The sequence below is a fragment of the Apostichopus japonicus genome, chromosome 2 (genome assembly GCF_037975245.1).
Source record: "Apostichopus japonicus isolate 1M-3 chromosome 2, ASM3797524v1, whole genome shotgun sequence".
Classification (NCBI taxonomy): domain Eukaryota; kingdom Metazoa; phylum Echinodermata; class Holothuroidea; order Aspidochirotida; family Stichopodidae; genus Apostichopus; species Apostichopus japonicus.
In genome coordinates, this window is record NC_092562.1 from 23,334,957 (window position 1) to 23,354,677 (window position 19,721).

At 35.0% G+C, this 19,721-nt stretch overlaps 1 protein-coding gene across 1 annotated transcript in view; it reads left to right on the forward strand.

Annotated features, from left to right (window-relative positions):
• The window catches only part of LOC139982818 (uncharacterized), a 66,467-nt gene that overhangs the window by 38,226 nt on the left and 8,520 nt on the right, over positions 1 to 19,721 (forward strand). Inside the window, exons 16-29 of the mRNA XM_071995927.1 lie at positions 1,301 to 1,388; positions 2,329 to 2,405; positions 2,594 to 2,630; positions 3,478 to 3,575; positions 5,226 to 5,351; positions 6,010 to 6,158; positions 7,852 to 7,987; positions 8,427 to 8,549; positions 9,319 to 9,409; positions 10,087 to 10,163; positions 10,635 to 10,769; positions 13,757 to 13,885; positions 15,210 to 15,349; positions 15,950 to 16,085. Of these exons, the coding sequence (XP_071852028.1) occupies positions 1,301 to 1,388; positions 2,329 to 2,405; positions 2,594 to 2,630; positions 3,478 to 3,575; positions 5,226 to 5,351; positions 6,010 to 6,158; positions 7,852 to 7,987; positions 8,427 to 8,549; positions 9,319 to 9,409; positions 10,087 to 10,163; positions 10,635 to 10,769; positions 13,757 to 13,885; positions 15,210 to 15,349; positions 15,950 to 16,085 (1,542 nt within the window). The remainder of the gene's footprint in view (positions 1 to 1,300; positions 1,389 to 2,328; positions 2,406 to 2,593; positions 2,631 to 3,477; positions 3,576 to 5,225; positions 5,352 to 6,009; positions 6,159 to 7,851; positions 7,988 to 8,426; positions 8,550 to 9,318; positions 9,410 to 10,086; positions 10,164 to 10,634; positions 10,770 to 13,756; positions 13,886 to 15,209; positions 15,350 to 15,949; positions 16,086 to 19,721) is intronic.

Below are 19,721 nucleotides of genomic sequence, written 5' to 3' on the forward strand. Positions count from 1 at the left end.
AATGGGACTACTTGCACTTGATAAGTGTTGGAAAGCTTACATTACTGCAGTATTCAAAGCTTGGTATGAATTATTTAAATACTTGTTTGAACACATGAGCCAAAGCACATCAACCACACTGAATATGTCAATGCTATTGGAGGTGGTTCCATTGATCCTGTACATTGCTTTTCAATGAGCCTACTTAAATTTTGTTACACAACTGCAACAGAACGGAGAGCCTTTAAATTGAATAGATACTCCATTCCTTTAGCCGTAATACTGTATTATTGTACAAACGTCAGAATATATAGCTTTTATTCAGGCCTGTAAACTGTACAGACCTCTAGCTGTAGTTGATAATTTTATCAAAGGAAAGAGCTTAATTTTGTAAAGTCATTACAATTTGAAAGGAGTTACTAACAAAGTAATTTTTATAATGCATCAGTAACCAAGGTTCATATGGAGGGGCACAGCAATACCTTAACTATAGAATTGCCGAGTTTAAGGCCATTCCTTCAACACACAATAGCTTGAATATAATGGTATCAGGGTCTACTCAAAGAATTGTTGGTTTATACTGCTACAATACTAAAAGGACTTACTGTGCTGTACCCCAAAACGATATACATTACTATTAGCAGGAAATAACATATCTTGAAAATGAATAATTTGAAGAGTAAGGCATATAATCATAAGAAAAAAAAGGTAAAAAAAAGGAACGGATTGAAACGGGGAATTCAACTGGTAACGGAATAGCAACTGCAACTTTCTGACATTCATACCTTATTAGTAAACGTTTGAAAAGAATTCTGTACTATTTACTGGACTTGTGGTCTTGCAAAAATGCAGTTTGCATTTTTGAACTGTTAAGGTTTTCAAAGGCCATTGTGCATAATCATGTGTTGTACAAGGTTAGGTGATATGATAAGATGATTCAGAGGAAATTACCCCCCCCCCATCTTCAATGCACCCACCCACCCAACACTCACTTATTCTTTGCATTGCCAGCAATCAGTAACAATTTACCATAGAAGTACAGAAATTAAATTGTGTGACATGATATATTCTATGAAATTGTGATCAGTTAGAACGGATTTTTCATTTCCGATGACAAAAAATTTTCTTTCTTTTTTCATTATTCTTTGGATTTAATGGAAAAATCTGTTTTATTATTCCAGGGACCTTTGCGTGAGAGAAACCCTCTCTTGGAGCTGTTGGTGGACTAACAAAAGTTAACATTTTAAAGTAATAAGAATATTTTAATCTTATATCCTATTTTTAGTCTAAACTCTAAGCTGAATTTGTGTGTCTTTCTCAGCTTTTGAGGAAAGGACAACAGTGTCCTTGGACTGTTGGAGATAAAGAGGGAAACAGGAAGAAGAACCGATTCAGAAAAATGTTTACCTGTAAGTGTTCAATTAAATGAATCTCTTTGTTTATAAATATCTTTGTCACAATATGAGCTTTGTCATGTAAGCTATATATGTGCATCTAGAAGACGTTATCTTATGAATTGAAACGAAGATTCAGGTTTGTGTGGATCTATATTTCGTTGGCTATATTTTAGTTCATTTATTGAAAAGATTAAAGTTGTCATTCAATATTAAAACTAAAAGACCTCAAGCTTAAAAGCGAAACATTATTATTGACAACATTAAGTAGAATCTAATTATACTCTATGTTTTAATTTTGAATGTCACACACACATCCAGTGCATTTATCTAAGTATCTATACACATTAAAGACCTTGAGATTCATCAAAGGCACCAACCATATTTAATCTAAATTGATAATTAAACATGCACCTTGTCAATTTGATTGGTTGATTGTCGTTTTGCACCAAAATAATCAGGGTTCTCAGTTTAATGCTTTAAATAAAATGAATTAATTGAAGGTGTTTGAAATATTAACTCTCTTTAAACTTTAGTAGTTATTTAACGCTTTTGTGACAAATTTCTAAAACCTTTGTAGATATTGCTTGACTGCTAAATCGTGAAGCAGATCATTTTGTTGATGGTGATCGTTCAGCTTTGTCATACATATAAGCGTTATCTAGTTCATGAAGCAAAGAGGACAGACCTCCAATAAACTAGGCACACTATGGAAATTGCTGTAAGAACATTTAAATTTCCCTTCTGGAAAAAGGAAGACAGCCTAGGTTCAATGGAAAGATGTAACAAATATTCTTCACAACTTTTTTTGTAGCAAGTAAAGTTATAAATTTTAAACAAGAAATTAGCAGTTCATATACTTACAGGTCAAAACTCTTCTCAGTTTTGGTACATCAGTTGTTTGGACGCTACTGTAGTGAGTGTCTGTTATCTGTATTATATAATCACATTGCAGATGACCACAGCCGTGTCGTCCTGGAGAAACTTATGGAAGAACCGGACTCAGATTACTACAATGCATCTTACATCGTGGTATGAATAAGCAATATTAATTTTGCACTTTTCTTGTAAATATATATTTTTGTATGTAAATATGAAAAGTCTCAGATTTATATCACAGGTTTAATTGTAAGGATATATCCACACATCCTATGCTTATGTCCTTCACAAAACAAGAACCTTTGCCTATGGATATTTATAGTATATTGTCTCTTTTGCAGGACCAGCGTGGTGAAACTTCCCTAATTGCATCTCAAGGTAATGTAAGCACTTTATATATTAAAATGTATGCTTTAGGAAATCTCTGCTGGCAATTAAGAATTAAGTTCCTTGACATTAAAATATATGGTTTGCTCGTAACTAACAATAAGTAACCCACATAGCACTTTGACGATCATCCACTCTGGGAGCGGGCGGCTGGGATCTCCATCTGGTTTTGCTTTTTCATGAAAATACCTAGTACTTTGTCCTACATTTTGGTTTAATTTTCTTCAAGCAAGGAATTGTTGTTATATCATGCAAATCATAGATGTGATTATAATATTCAGCAATAATGGGAATATAATCAGTAGCTATGGGAAAGTTTGTTGTTGTTTATGTGGCATATATGTGAGATAAACCCACTAAGTACTACAGTAACTTTGATGTCAGTAATATCCACCTCTTCTTTTATTTCACACATTCATCCCAAATTGTCTGGATAATTATCCATAATGTAGTGTTTTTGGATTGAAAATTTACAGAAATTTGAAAATGCCTTGTTGTTTGCTGAAGTTCTTTAGTGTTGAATAGTACATTTAAACCTGAAGCACAGATAGTAAGCAAATGAAACACAGAAACAATAAATTGTTTAATTATGGTTTTAGATATTAAGCTGTACATGTCTGCCCTAATTACAACACATAGAGCCAAAAAACTGTTAGGAAACTAATACTGCAAATAGCCTGTGTATTTAAATATGTAAATTTTACTTTATTTACATCGCAACTATCACCAGAAAGATCAAACATTGTGTGTCACTCATAGATTGATCAGTAAGGAAAGGACAAAGTTAGATAACATTGACTTTTAAGACAAATAATTTTTGGTCTTTGATTATTGACAGCTCCAAACAAAGCTTCTCTGAATGATTTCTGGAGGTTGATTTGGCAGGAAAAAGTGTCCACCATCGTGATGTTGACAAACCTTACAGAGTATGGAAAGGTGAATCAAACCCTTCCATGTATTCTTCATTACTAATGTACAATATGTAGCTACATGTGGATCAAGGATTAATACTGTAGCTATCTGTGTGAGATCATTTGGGTGATGAAGGCTCATATTACATCACTGTGTATTAGCATTGTGGTCAAATATCTAACTCAATGATATATTCACCTGTATTCACCTGCATCCCACACCTCATCACTAGACAGATGTAGTGTGGGATGAAGAAGGGAGAGAGAGCTCAGCTCTTGTAACTCCCCTACATTGCAGATGTCTGTCCAAAAGTCCTTTGAACTGATTAATACTGGTAGCATCAATGGCAGACTGTGGAAGGGCGTTCCATTCAGATGCAACCGTGACCGAAAAAATATGTCTGCGTACATTCAATTTTGAATATTTTGCGCACAGTTTCATTGAATGGCCTCTAGTAAAAGAGATGTCGCTAAATTCAAACCATAATTGAGGACCAGCTTTATCAAAACCTTTCATAAATTTAAAAGCTTCAATTAAATCTCCTCTTAGTCTTCTGGTGGATAATGTAGTGAGATTTAGAGCAGAAAGTCTTTTATTGTACGGCAAATGCAGCAAAACTGGTATCATCCTTGTAAATCTTCTCTGTACTTTTTCCAGATAATCTATATCACCTTTTAAATATGGGTTCCAAGCCTGAATGGCAACTTCCAAGTGCGGAAGAACAAGAGATTTATAAAGTTGCAACATTAATACATGTTCCTTTGTTTCAAAAGTTCTGTTAATCATTCCCAAAATCCTGTTGGCTCTATTCACACAGGCAACATCTTGTGTACTTAATGATGTAAGGATTACTGACATAGTTCCAAGTTCAGGGCAGATCATTTAAATACTATGTCTCTGGGCGAGAAACTTAATCTTCATTGGCCTTTATTCATCCAATTGTATGAAAACTTGGGAACCTACAATGTCACTTGAAAATATAATTGCATGCGCTGGTTTTGGCTGCACCCTATTGGATCACCCAGGGGACACATTGATGCGGTGGGTTGTAGTGCCCTGCCAGAGACTGAGGCTGTTTGAATTGGGCACAATTGGGTGTGAAGGTGTGTCAAGTTATCAATGGCCAAGGGTGAAAGTTTGGTCTTAGTAAAGACTGTAAACCTTCACCTTTAACTTTCTTTTAATGTTTACTGTTTTGATTGTGATGTTCTTTGAGATACATGACGCTACAATGCTGATGTTTAAATATAATAACCCTGACATGATCATTGCATATATGATAACATAATGTCATCAATTATTTTTGTAAGCTTTCTTGCTCATAGTTTCTCTCAAGGTCTTAGTAACTCTATGTACAAGGGTCAGAAACTGAAACCTCTGATAACGTTGAATCTACAGCTTGAGGAATTTAATTCGCCAGAAATAGGAAGTAGCTATCTCAGTGGGAGGAAAAACAGGCTAGGTGCATGCACTTTCTGATCCTTCGTGTTCTTTTTCATGCAATGGACAAAAAAAAAACGATGAGTCTCTGGCTGTCAGTCTCAGAAATGACAGATCTCAGCTATAGTCTGGGTGTAACAAATTTTCAAGGGAAAGCTTATAGGATAGGCCTACTCTTTTCATGTCCAAATATGTGGAGACTAAATTTAAACATGTTTTGTCTTCTTGGTACAGGATCGTTGCACACAGTATTGGCCAAATCATGAAGGAGGAAGCAAGTCCTTTGGAACTATTGTGGTGTCCTGGGCAACCACAGTACAATTTGCTGATTTTGATGTCAAGGAGTTGCAAGTTGTCAATGTAAAACTTAAATAGTTTCAACTTTGTACAGATCACTTTTCTTTAGAAATAGCAGTTGAAGAAGTTTATTACTGTTACATATCTATTTTTTACTTGTAAGGCCAGTGTCTGCTCACTTGAGCTTCATTAGAAGCATTTTTTATATATTTAAGCAAAGGATTTTTGGTCTCGATACCAACTTTAACCTACGCAATCACAATAATGGATGTCTGTGCATTTTTGACACCTTGGTTTCAAACATGTCTCCTGAAGGGGAGCTTAGACGAATTTCTAGACGAAACCGATTGCTTGGTAAGAAGGTCAAAGTCATTTGAGGTCATCAAAGATGGCTATTAATTACCTCATCGAAAAAGCTCAATGTATATTTGCATTTCTTGTTAGACAGTGGTAATTTGTATGCCAAGAGAAATACAGGCTAATGACTTTGTTAGCAGTGCAATTAACTGCCTATTCAGATTCTATTTGCAGCTTCTTTTCCACTATAATTAGAACTGTCAGATGAAACTGGTTTTGACCCATTTTGTTAGCAGGGTGCTGATGTCTATGCCTTTTGACTATTAACACACTAGAAGCAAAAAAATTTTTGACAAAAATCTACCAAATTGTTCACTTTAAGTATACAACAATTGTTACTTAATGAACTTCTTCTCATACACAGGAGAACAAGATGCAGACTGTATATCAGCTACATTATACCACATGGCCAGATATGGATGTACCGACTGATTTTATTCCTATTACGGAACTAATCAAACACACAAAGCTTCTCCATAATCATAAGAAAAGTCCAGTTCTGATCCACTGCAGGTAAACCTGTCTAAATTTTCTTTTATCAAATTAAAGAATTTAAAGTAAAGGTAAAAATAGTTACCTCTCATCAAGGTTGGCTGATTTAAATCACATCGATGTTAATAACTTGATTTAAAAAAAAAATTATTGATTGAAATCACTGATTTGGATCTTTTACATCTGGCAAAAAAAAGAAGAAAATTAGAACAGAAATACTGATAACTTTCTCAGATATTTTATTTAACATGTTAAAACTATGCAAAAGCTTAAAAGAAGTTATACAACTTAATTTAAGGTTTTCATTGACCAGCAACTTTACAGAATGGCCATGTCGCATGAACTTCCTACCTTGAAGTCTTCATCATAGTCATCAGATTAGTCAATATTAACATTTATCCAGTCACGTTTGAGATCATATTTTCATGTAAAATGTTGCAACATTAAAATTAATCAGATAGTACCTGCTGTGATAGCTTATAAGTACAGGTTCTTGAATTTAGCTTCATTGAAATTGCTCTGCAATTCAGGCTTCAGTACTCCAGTAAACTAAAACTATGAAACTTGGTGTACTGGGTTGTTAGAATATTGTAGTCAGAACTGTGGCCAGGATTTAATCTTGTAAAGATAGAACAGACATCAATTTAAGTGTAAATTACTGCATACTGTAGATTAATCGGCATTAAAGGTTTAGTATATTTCAATGGTTACTGCTAAATTACAGTAGCAACAGAGCTACATCTATGTCCTCCTTCACTTGTAATGCTTTAAATAGAAAAGTTTGCATTAAGGTGTAACACAGTACTGTAGATTTCTACTGTACTATAATCTTTGGAAAAATATGTCCATATTTGTTCACTATTCCTACCAAACATGTTTCTGACAACTCTGAAACATACACAACAACTTACTACAACACTACTAAGCAACTCAATGATAATTTTGCAAGTGCGCAGTAAAGCATCTTCCTTTCTCCATCCAGCATCCTCCCCCCCCCCCCCCACACCCCAGCTGGGAAAATGTATGTCTTAATTAAGGTTTATAGGCAAGTACTACTTTTTTACTACAAGTTTGGCATTAGATCAGAAAGTACCTATCCCAGGGTCAACACAAGTTTCCAAGTATCAAAAGGACAGACACATGAAGGCATCATGTCAGATTTAGCTTCTTTAAACTTATACTCTAGACTTCAATTTGCATTGCATGCCATGTTATACAACGAAAAGCATAACTCTGTGAATGTCTCTGTCAGCTCTGTTAGTATCATATGAAATCCTGTTACAGCTGTTAACACTTATTCCTTTTTCTCTTTTGTGTCATCTTTTGTTGGTTTGGAAATGCTCTTGTTGATAACTGCATCAAAACTTTATTCTGAGACAACCTATCCAATTAGATCTCTTTCCTAGATGACATAGAACCTTAGCCCCTCCTTACCCTAGCACAAAGCTGTTACTCGTGCCTCTGATATAATGGAGTATAGTAAACGGGTGGTTACAAACGCCATTGAAGTAAAGTAACAGAATATTTTTGTAAAGTTTTATACTCTTGGTTTGGCCTGGCCAGGATTTGGAAATCATTATTGTCATGTTTTGTGGTGGAATTCATGCTGAGAGACAGCTGGTTCAAGTCTTTAAGTTTGTCCTTGGATTTTACAAGCAGTATACTAACGGTAAAGTGACATAAATGCTGATGACATCCTTCTGTTGTTCCTTAGTGCTGGAGTTGGCAGGACTGGAACATTCATCTCCATCTACTGTTTAATGGAAGTTATCAAGACAGAGAGAGAGATCAACGTATTTAGTTTCGTTGAGACGGCTAGAAAGAATAGGATCAACATGGTCCAAACAGAGGTAAACATCTTTCTGAGTTGATTCTTATATATTATTAATCATGTCTGATAGTTATAAGTCTATAGTGTCAAAATTATGTAATTAACTTGACTAGTTGTTTTCAAATAGTAGTTGACAAGAAGTGTAATATGTTTTAGGGTTTCGCTTTTGCTTCTTGTAATATCAGATCTAATTGAGTAATAACAAAGAAATAGTAAATAAAACATTCAATGACAAGGATCGTTTTCCTTGTCTACCATTCAGAACTGAAATATTTCCTTTAAAAAATTGACATTTTCTGATATGAAGGTCATTATAGTGCAATAATTTTGTGTAAGCTGTATTATGTGTAATTAGATGTGTTATGCCTGAGGAAATTACCTTTCATCTTAATTGTACCTATTTTTTAAATGAAAAGACAAATATTTCTCACACAGGAACTTTCTTTCCTCTTTTACAGAAACAGTATAATTTCATCTACGAGAGTCTAGTCGATTTTTATCTCACGAGTCACACAGAAATTCCGGTGCAAAATCTTGAGTCTCAGCTTAACGCAAAGCATGCCCTCACAAGAGAGTTTGATGTAAGTAAAGCTAGTGAAATGTTGTCATTCCTTAATTGATTAACAAGCAGAACTGCTTGACCAGATCAAATCAAGTAATTACTGTTTGTGAGTAGAAGATCACAGCCCCATATCCAAAAATGTCATCTTTTCTGTCATTTAAATGATTTTCCTGAGCATATTAACTTTCTAATATGAGTAGTGATTTATTTCGAGAGCTGATGCCATACGTTATCTGGGAGTTCCTAAAGTTTTTATTGCAAAAAAATGCTTTATGCTTTTATTTCTGGAGGAAAGAATCTATTGCTATTCAACAAAGTTGATACCTTATTTCTTCTAGAGCTTGTTTAAGGCATTAAGTTAAAGGGATCAAGGATAGTTCACTGAGAGATGTTTTCGAACATGGAGATTCATACCATGGGCATCAGCAGTTAATCATGGGGCTTAATTTGACTGCCTTTGGAAGATAATAATTAAAGCTACGGCCTGACATAGTATGTGAGGGGGCCAGGGGGATTCTCATCATGCAAAGAAGAAGAAAGCTCCATTACTGTCTGTTGCAGCTCCCGAAGAGAGTAGTGCGAGGAAGAAAGTCAAAAAAGAAAGAAAGATCACCATTTTATCTGCAACTTTAAAATATATTAAGCACACCAACCACACCCTGCCCCCCTTCCCCTCCTCCATACTGTAGAATGGGGGACAGATCTTCTGAAACGTGAAATCAGGACCTAAATAGTTACAATGGAGATAGCATGCCAAAACAAGAAGCTCCATTTCTGTCTTTTTGCAGCTCCTCAATAGGGTAGTGATCAGAGGAAAGACAAGGCACATTGATGGTGTTGATAACTCACAGAAGATCCGTTTCAAAGAAACAGAGCCAAGTAAATCATATTTACAGTTCTCTTTTGGTATTTTATTAAATGATATAATAATTCTTCAGATCAGGACACAAAAATTAGCATTTCCTCATGAAATCATATCAATCATTTTCCCTGAGCCATTACTTTGCATTTATTAAATCTTTATTAGTACTTTTTGCAGTATTTGGTTGTCCAGACCTACCAAGCTTATATATAACTCTGTTTTCGATTTTTCTGAAGTTCTCTTTTAAAACATAAATTAAGATAAATAAAGTCTCATCTCCTATTTAAGTTCTTTTATGCCTCATTTTCACAACTATTAAAGCTCATAGCGTCTTCATCAATGATAAATTTCTCCTTGGTTCCTGTTTATACCTTGTGCATTATGTTTACTATTAGCATCAACAAGTCAATACTTATATATATGATGGTCATTGATGATACCTCATCACCGATCTTTTTTGCATAGTAAACACTAATTTGGCATTACCAATTCATGTCTCATAGTTATGTCTAATACCACATCAGGGTTAATATTTTTGCCTCATATTGCTCCTTTACAGATCATATCACCAGTTTCATGATTTGTAGCTCATTGTCACTTCTAATGCCTCACTTTCAATGATTTCGCCTGCTTTCTAAACCTGGTAACATACAGTCATTAAACAAAAGACTTACAAAAGTTTGTTGTCTTGCAGATGACAAGGGCAGTATCTTCCTGTCAAGTGAGACCAGCTCAGGTTATTCCAATTACATCAATGCCACTGGATATCGAGTGAGTAGTGGTTCTAATTAATGTCCACAAAAAATTGACAGTTTAATTTTTTCTCATTTTTTTGACAACCCTCCAAAATATTTGGCAACCCATCAAAGGGACAGGAGCCCCAGCTTGATACCATGGCTCAAGATGAGCAAACCGTCAATTAAGGAAAATCTGAGACAAACAAGAGCCTGGAACAGTGTATCAAAGTATCATGATACAATATACCCTTGAGAAATGAATGTATTGTAGACAAATATATGGATAAATGGAATAGGTGGATTAAGTACAGATGACAATACCAATTGTTGCTATAACCAAACCAACGATGGATGAGAAGGGAACATTTATGGTTTACAGTCTTTTTTTCATACATAAGACCAATTGTATCCCTTACTAACAGGCAGGAAAATCAATTTCTATCTGATAAAATTCACAAATACAAGATGTCTTGAAACTTCTATCTATGATTTCCCATTTTAACAGAGTTTAAAAAAGAGGACTGCATTCATCACCACACAATCCCCATTGCCTAACACAGTTGAGGACTTCTGGTGTCTCATTCAAGACTGGGAGTGCCCCGTCATTGTTATGTTGAATAAACTGGATCTAGAAGACAAGGTAACAATCTTGTGTTGAATTTGATACATGCTCGCGTTGTGGGACTCTTTACACTAACAGTAGTTTTTATTCAATTGTGAAGTATATTCTCTAGAATTGTGCAAACTGTTAAGCTAAACTCACAGACTGGAGAGGTTATTGGTGTTTATTTAACATTACCATCTCTACATGCAAAGTGTGCAAATTTCAAGGAGTTTGGTTGTGAAACATCTCCATATCTGTAGCAAGTTTCCATGACTACAAATTAGCTTTCATTTGCTAGTTACATTAAATTTCTATTATTCATGGAAATTTTCTAGTTGGAGAGGTCATTGGCTTCCCTGTTCTACTCATCCATTTTAACACCCAGTCCTCCCCCACCCCCGCAACCCTCACCAGTGGCAAAATTGTAAATTATGTTATATGTGAAGAAGCATGTGAAAACAAGTATTGTCAAGCTATAATAGATACTGATAAGTGAAATAATAGATAGTGCAAACATGAAATTAATCTGATACCCTGCCCATTGGAAACAGCTTAATTTATCCAATTATATTTTTAAACTTGTAATACCGACAATTATACTCGTCACAAAGTGTAGAAAGCTTTATTACTTTTCCTTCATTTTTTTCTCATTTGCTTTATTACGCTGCCTTCTACTAAAGCTTTTGGGTGAGTTGTGTTCATGTTGCAATATCGCATGATTCTAACTTTTTATCCTGAAATCCCTCTTTGGGTCAATAGTTAGTTATTTTTGTTTTCATTGTTTGGTTTCTACTTGTTTTTCAAGTTAAAGTTGTTTGCATGTTACTTTTATGGTAACCGGCAATTTTAAAAAGTCAAGTTGCCTGCTATCTATAGAAAGCTTCTCACTCTGTTGTAATATCATTTTCTGTTCCTTATTAGATCAGTGTATTGTGCAATCATGTGTCATTTCTTTCTTTCATTCCATTTTCTTTTATTCTGTTTTGATTTATTTTGTTCTTTTTTGTCCTTTTCATTTGTCATTACTCTCTTTATAGACAGAAATGACCCCCCTAACATTATTTATGTACTTTAGACTTCCCACCAGCTTTCACCACGGCAGGCAATTGCTGTCTCGGAAAACCTTGATGTCAACATTATGGTTAAAATTCCCAATGTTGATGATGGTTTAAGACACCCCCCCCCCCTCCCTCCCACTTCATCTCTTGTGATTTGTACAATGTGAATTACATATTCTACTGTGTTCTTTGTAAAGAGGGAAATTGTGTAGGTGAAACACGTTCTCAGTTCTGTTTATGTTAAAATAATAACAAAAAATATATTTGTGATAATTTTGCAGGATTCCCCATTTCTGACATTTTAATCTTTCTAGACACCCCTCGAAACCAAAAACTAGTATTTTCTTTGCCTTTGTCTTCAAATCATTAACTGAACATAAACAGAAAGATATTGATTGGATTTTTTGTATTAAATCTCATATCACTGGTATCAACAAAGACTTGGGACCCCTAACGTAACTATCAGTTCTGCAAACATGCATAATCTGTTCTTCTTCTACTTTGTTCCTTAATCTGCTTTCTGTATAGTCGTGCATTATTCAGTACTCATGCCATCAGTGCCACCAGTATTTATCTAACATCCCTTTTTTTGTGTATCATTTTGTTTTTTGCATTCCTCTGCCAGTTTTGCTGAAGAACATCCCGGGGCCAAAAATTCCAATATATTTTCTAACACAGCACTCCTTGTTTGTCAACTATGAGTCATATCATATCGTATTTACTTTAAATGACAAACATATTTTGAAACTTCGTTTTGTTTGTTTTTTCATGTGAGGAAAGTAATGTAATTGTATGGGTTTTTCATGTGATGAAAAAAAAAGAAAATGAAAAGTTTCTAGAACTCTGGGTAGAGAAGTGTTAAGCTTGAAATCGAATTGCTTAATTAGTCGCTAATGAACCTTCATTTGTTTAATGTATCTAGGGCAGTGACTCAATTTCCAGGGTATTTGAATATTACTTGGAATGTCTGGTATCAATGGAATGTAAATGTAAACAGCTGTTTTAAATTCATTTATCTTGCATTTTAAATGCATTGTATCTGAAAAACTTATTTTCCCCTTAATTGTCTCATCTACCTTAAGGTAACGTATAGTGAGATGAGATATCGTACTTCACCCCACATCAGAAATATGAGAAAGTGTATGAGTGAGTGTGTGTTTGTGAATGATCAATAAAGTTCATCATGAACTCCTCCTAGACCATAGGTCCAATCAAGCTCAAACTTGGTGGGCAGGTGACCTGACTTATGCCGTCTAAAAGGTCAGAGGTCAAAAAATGGTTTTTATCCATTTCTGCTGTAGGAAAATATCATTAAACCACAAGATATGTAGAGAATGATGGGACAAAGTTTAAAATAGTACTTTTTTGGTTATCGAGGCCAAAGGTCAATGTAGGTCAAATTGGCCAAACAAGTACAACTCCTAAACTCTAAGTCCGATCACATTCAAACTTGGTGGGTAGTTGCCTGACCATGTAAATTTGTCTGTGTGATTGGTGACGTCAGACTTCAAATACTCCCAAATCATTTTTAGACATTACCTGCTGGAAAAAGTCATTAAAACACAAGATAGTAGAAAGTTATGGGACAAACATCATAGGTCTAAGGACAGGGGTCAAAAACTTTAACACTGGTTTTAGCCATTTTCTGCTTGTCAATTGTAGGAAATAGTTACGAAACTACACGAGATATAGATAATGATGAGACTTCTTCTAAAGTACTGCAATTTTGGTGTTAGGGTCAAGGATTAAGTTCAATTGAAGTCAAAATACACCGTAAAGTCTGAACATTCATGTTTAAACTAGCTGTGTGAACAAATGGAATACTTTTTAGCAAAATTAGGATGCCAAAAGTAAATTCATGAAGCAGATGAGATCTGCAACTCCATGGATTGCCCTCTTTCTCTGGTATTGTGTGTTAATTATTCCTAATTATCATTAATTTTGTGAACAATTTTCCATTTCCAGACATGTGCTCAGTACTGGCCTGATGAGGGGGCCACACAATATGGTTTCACCACAGTCTCTCTTTTGAATGGGATAAAACATCTGCATTTCATCCATAGAGAGTTTGAAGTATCTCATGCTAAGTCAAAGGTATGTAATATGATCAAATAAACATTCCACAAGAATAATAGATAATAGCATAACTCATATAAACAGGGTTTTCAAACAAAGGCCACTAGTGTGGGTAATTTTACCTCAGAAAAAGAAAAAGAAAAGCATTTTACTCATTTTCAGTTTAAATTGCCGAGAGATATGTCACAGAAAGGTTTTAATATTTTAAAACAATCTGTAACAATCTGTACTCTAACAATGTGATGTATTGGCTGTTTGCATATATAGGACTAGTAATATGCAGGCCATCTCAAGCAATACCACTTACCAAGTTGCTATACTGACCATTCAGTTACTGGCACACTTAAATGAAGAATCATGCAGCAGGAATTCAATAAGGCAATGGCCAGCGATACGCTTAAAAGGAATCAATGTTTCTGTTGTTTCATGATGCAGAGATCAGGCCACAAAACAATGTGTATATTTATTGACTACGTGTCAGTAGAGATAACTATTTGTCAGTAGTAAGTAAAAGGTAATAATATTGTTCTGCCAGTAAGCATTTAGAACTTAAACACATGATAAGTTGGTTAACAATCATCAGCAAAGAATCAGAATGATTTCTATACCTAACATAAGCCCCATAGTACTTCTTATTATCAGCCAAATATTATATTATAGTAAGTGATGTGAAGTGAGAACTTTTATGTTAGCTAGCAGGTCCTTTAACACTTGCAATTGTTTGTTTCATCCCCGCAATATTTTAGTGGTTTGTAATATGATATAACACATTTGTCTCATATCTCTTGTAATATGAAATAACACAAATATCTCATGTCTCTTGTAATATGACATAACACATATATCTAAGAAATTGAAGTAAATTTAACTAATAACTATGAAGGTACTAGTTGGCTATAGGTATGTGTCATAATGAAACTTTTGACAGAAACAATCTAATGTATGGATGCATGTTTGTTATCTAGAGTATTAGCAAAATGTAAATAACTTTTGAGTTTGTTGCTCAACTTTTACCTGCTTATGAAAAGAAGGAGGGGGGCTATGTTTCGAACAGAAGAATATAGTTGATGTTGTGCATTCACAAGAGCTATTCAACCAAGATAATTAATTAAACCAGATAATTAAACTTGTGAAACAAATGCAACCATTTTTGTTGACGTAAATTAAACAAGCAGGTTCAACGTCACAACCATATGTAGGCCAAATTAGTTCACACCAGAATTGGTTTTATTGTAGTAATGTTCTGTCCAAACGTATCTGGAGAAAAAGTTAGTTGTGACCAGCTATACTTGTAAACTTGCTTTATCAGGTTCTTACAGTTTTACTTATTTCTCATATATAGAAAGTAATGTCTGTACATCAACTGCAGTTGCTCAACTGGCCTGAAGACAGAAACTTTTCAGTAATGAAGGAGTTCAGGAAGAAGATCAGCTTTCTGTATAAACAGCAAGAGATGTGTGGACCTATACTAGTACACTGCATGTAAGGATATTGATATGTGAAAAGATTGCTACTTAGTAGACTAGATTTCAATTGCATAGCAGTAGAAATTGTTGGACCTACAACAGCTTACTGCATGAAGGATATTAAGGAATAGGTAACATTATGAACTAGGTGTGGAATACAAAGGAACATTATATAGATTTGGTTTAAGAGAGGTGGGGCTGGTTACAGGGGTAATGCAATGGGGACTGAGCAACTCAACGCACACAATGGGTAGGGTATTGTCAGTATAGGGACGAATTGACTTGTTTGTTTCCAAAAGAACACAAAGGCAACACTAAAAAATTAGCCATAGTGATGAATGTTGAAAGGAAGCATATTTTGTGTGTAATACACATGTATAACATTACATGACAAAATGCATGATAACAGACTATTTAATTAATTAAAATAGCCAAGAGTGATTAACAGGGTGAGTAGGAGCAGGCATGGGCTAGAACAATAAATAAACCAAAGGCACACAAACAATGTGATGCCATTGTTTCTTATCATTTTTAAGTTCATTATGTAAAAAAATAGATTCTTGTCTCTCATTGCGATGGAAAATTTTATGGAGTTTCTTCATTTTTTTACTAACAGCAGTGGTGTTGGGCGTAGCAGTGTATTTGTTGCCATGGATATGGCCCTACAGCAGATTGAGGCTAATGGCACAGTGGATGTTTTCAATGTGGTAAGACAGATGAGGAATAGAAATCCAAATGTCATCAAGTCAGAGGTGAGTTTAAGTTGTAATAGTTAATAAATACCAATTATAATCAACATGGTGAGGAGTATAGAATATTGTACATCAGAAAGTACAATCAACCACACCATCAAAACAGAATTAAGTTTGTGAAGGAGATGCAAACCCAACCATTGTCATTTGTACATGCCATAAGCATCTAACAGCTAACAAAAATATTATTCCATTTGGGAGATATCACAGATTTAATGTTTGTGCACACACAAGCCTATAGACTTGATCATGTTTAAATATGACATCACTGAGCCGCATGTGCTACAATTGTTTTATGTTTATTATTTATTTATTACAGTATTCATTTCTGTATTTGAAATGCCAAACCCAAAATATTGAAGTTGTTAATACACATGACCTAATGATGCATGTATTGGTTTCAGTGTCAACACTATTAACCTGATTCTGCCTAAAAAGAATAGGTAAAAGGACTGGGATCCTAGTGTCACTATGACATCACAGAGTTTTCTGAGATTTTCTTAGGTGGTTGGGGAGATGTTCTTTACAAAGATCTCTGTAATGTAGGATGAGTAGGTCAAAGATGATGATTGGGTTTTGTGTCTCCTATTAAAACTGCACACGATAGATGGCCTCTTCAAAACAGATGAGACTAAGGTGATGATGAATTGTTATATATGTTATCCAAAAGGCCTCAAATAAATGAAAATAAAATTCCACTTCATTTAATAACAATATCTGCATCATCCTATAGCAAGTGAATTTAAGAAATACCTCATACACATGAGAAATAGATATGTCAACAAATTTCGGAAGTTGTTAGTTCTAAAAAATAAAAGTAACTGTCCCCTCCTAGTGTTGATAGTCGACTCCTTATTGTGTAGTTTATTAATCGCATATATCTGTTGGATCTGCCATCGTTGTATTGAAAGTGCGGTGATTTTAATGGCTTTAGAAGCGACATAAGAGACAACATTTCTACGAGGGAATGGTGTAACGAACTCGTGTGTATTTACAACGTTAATAAGCATGACAAAAACACGTGACTTGGGAGCACACAACTAACACCCCCACTTGCTCCCATAATAATAAACATCTTGTATGAAAATTACTTTAAAGCAATATGCATATTGTAACTTCTTGTGTTCAGAGTGTTCAAATGTTAAATACATCAGTTACCAAACAGGAATCGCTTGAACTTGTTGATCTTTGATTTTGTTGCTGGTTTTGTAAAATTATCTGCAACCATATCCTCTGTTGGGCAATATGTAATGTTAACCTTACCCTCATTGACCATTGTACGAATAAAATGGTACTTGACATCAATGTGTTTTGATCTTTGTCGGTGAACAGGATCTTTACTTAATGAAATAGCACCCTGGTTATCTTCAAGAATATTAGTACAGTGATAAATTTTCTTGTCCATACCATTCAACAACTGAATTAAGTACAAACTTTCTTGTGTTGTAGCTGCCAATGCCATGTATTCAGCCTCACAAGTGGATAATGCAACTGTGGGTTGCTTCTTAGATTTCCATGAAACGAGTGGACCATCCCCAGTCAAACTAAAACAATAACCAGTTGTACTTCTTCTGTCCTCCACTGAAGATGCCCAATCTGAATCACTGTAAGCAAGTAACCTTAAGGGTTGACTTGATTTCTTGAAGCATAATTTGTGATCAATTGTACCTTTTAGATACCTAAGAACATGTTTGGCAGTATTCATGTTCTCTGCTTTAGGTTCTGACAAATGCTGTGACAATCTACTTACCACCCAACTTAGGTCTGGTCTAGTGCATGTCATGGCATAAATCAAACTACCAACTATTTCACGGTAATTCTTTGGATCAACAGCTTCACTACTGTTATATTCCAATTTCTGTTCACATGGAGTGGATCTGGGCTTACAGTTTACCATTCCAAATCTTTCTAGCATTTTGCTGATATATTTGTCCTGGCTCATCTTGATTTCTCCCTCTTTTTGCTCAAAATGGATTCCAAGAAAATATGATATCTTACCCAAATCTTTCATTCTAAATTTCTTCTGCATAACTTCCTTGAACTGATTTAGCAAGTGTGTGTCACTAGCTGCCATAATCAGATCATCAACCCAAATAATGACTATGATCATGTCATTTTTAATCTGCTTCTTGTAGACACAATGATCTGATGAATTTTGAACAAAATCATTTTCAACAAGGTACTCATGTAATACTTTATTCCAATTTCTACCTGACTGTTTCAACCCATACAGTGATTTCTTTAACTTATAAACCAACTTTTCTCCTGTGTCTGATAAAACTTCAAAGCCTTCTGGTTGCTCTCAATAGATTTCTTCAGCAATAGGAGCATGCAGGTAAGCAGTTTTGACATCCATCTGATGAACAATCAGATCATTTTGCACTACCAGTTGCATTAAAATCCTAATTGATGTGATATTAGCTGTCGGGGCAAATGTTTCTTTGTAATCTATCCCCTTCACTTGATTGTAACCCTTGGCGACATATCTTGCCTTAAATCTCCTTGTACCTTCAAAATCCTCTTTAATTGCATACACCCATTTTCCCCCTACTGGATGTTTACCTTCAGGTAAAGTTGTTATCTCAAATGTATCATTCTCCCTTAATGAATTTAGCTCTTCTTCCATGGCATTTTTCCATGTTGATATATAAGGTGAATTTACCGCTTCCTTGTACGTTTGGGGAATTCCACATACTTTATAACAGTAATCAATACCAGTCATAATAGAATCTCCATCTTCAACATGTGATACATACTCATCTAAGTATTTGGGAGATTTTCTCTCCCTCTTGGGGTAGTAACGTCCTTGACTTACATCACCCTTACTTCTTTCACTGTGGTTTTCCTCTGAACCACTTTCCTTTAAACTTTCTCTTGTTATTTCTCTTTGAGACACATTTGTCTTACTTCCATTATTGTTTTCAGGAACATGAACATCACCACTAGACTCCCCACATGTGTATTGTTGAGGAAACAACTCAACTTCATCATCCAATACATCAGTTTGGGTTTGTTTCTCAATACCTCTTTTCTTACAGAACTTGACCAGCCTGTTTTTAGACACCTTTCCACTGTTTGCATGATACACTAGGTATGCAGGACTGTTCTTGTCATACCCAACAAAAATTCCTTTCTCACACCTAGAATCTAGTTTCTTTGGGTCGTGCTTATACGCATAACACTCTGATCCAAATATCCCCATTTTGGATAGATCAGGTTGGTTCCCTGTTAACATGTGATAAGGGGTTTGCTTAATGCGGTTGTTGAAACATCTGTTTCTAATATGGGCAGCTGTTTGGACTGCATATGTCCACAAGAACTTGGGCAAACCCTTGTCTATCAATAGACACCTCCCCATTTCAAAAAGAGTTCTCCACTGCCTTTCAGCGGTACCATTTTGGTGGGGAGAGTACGGTGAAGAGGTTTCATGCCTTATGCCCATTTTCCTTAGTACTGACTCAAAAGCATTCCCTGTGAATTCTGAACCATTGTCAGACCTGATACACTTTACTTTGCCATAAGGTGCACAATCTGCCAAAAACTTTTCCAATGCTAATGCAGTGTCACCCTTGTTTCTAATGAAATAAACAAATATGGCTCCTGAATAATCATCGGTGAATGATGCTGCATATTTGA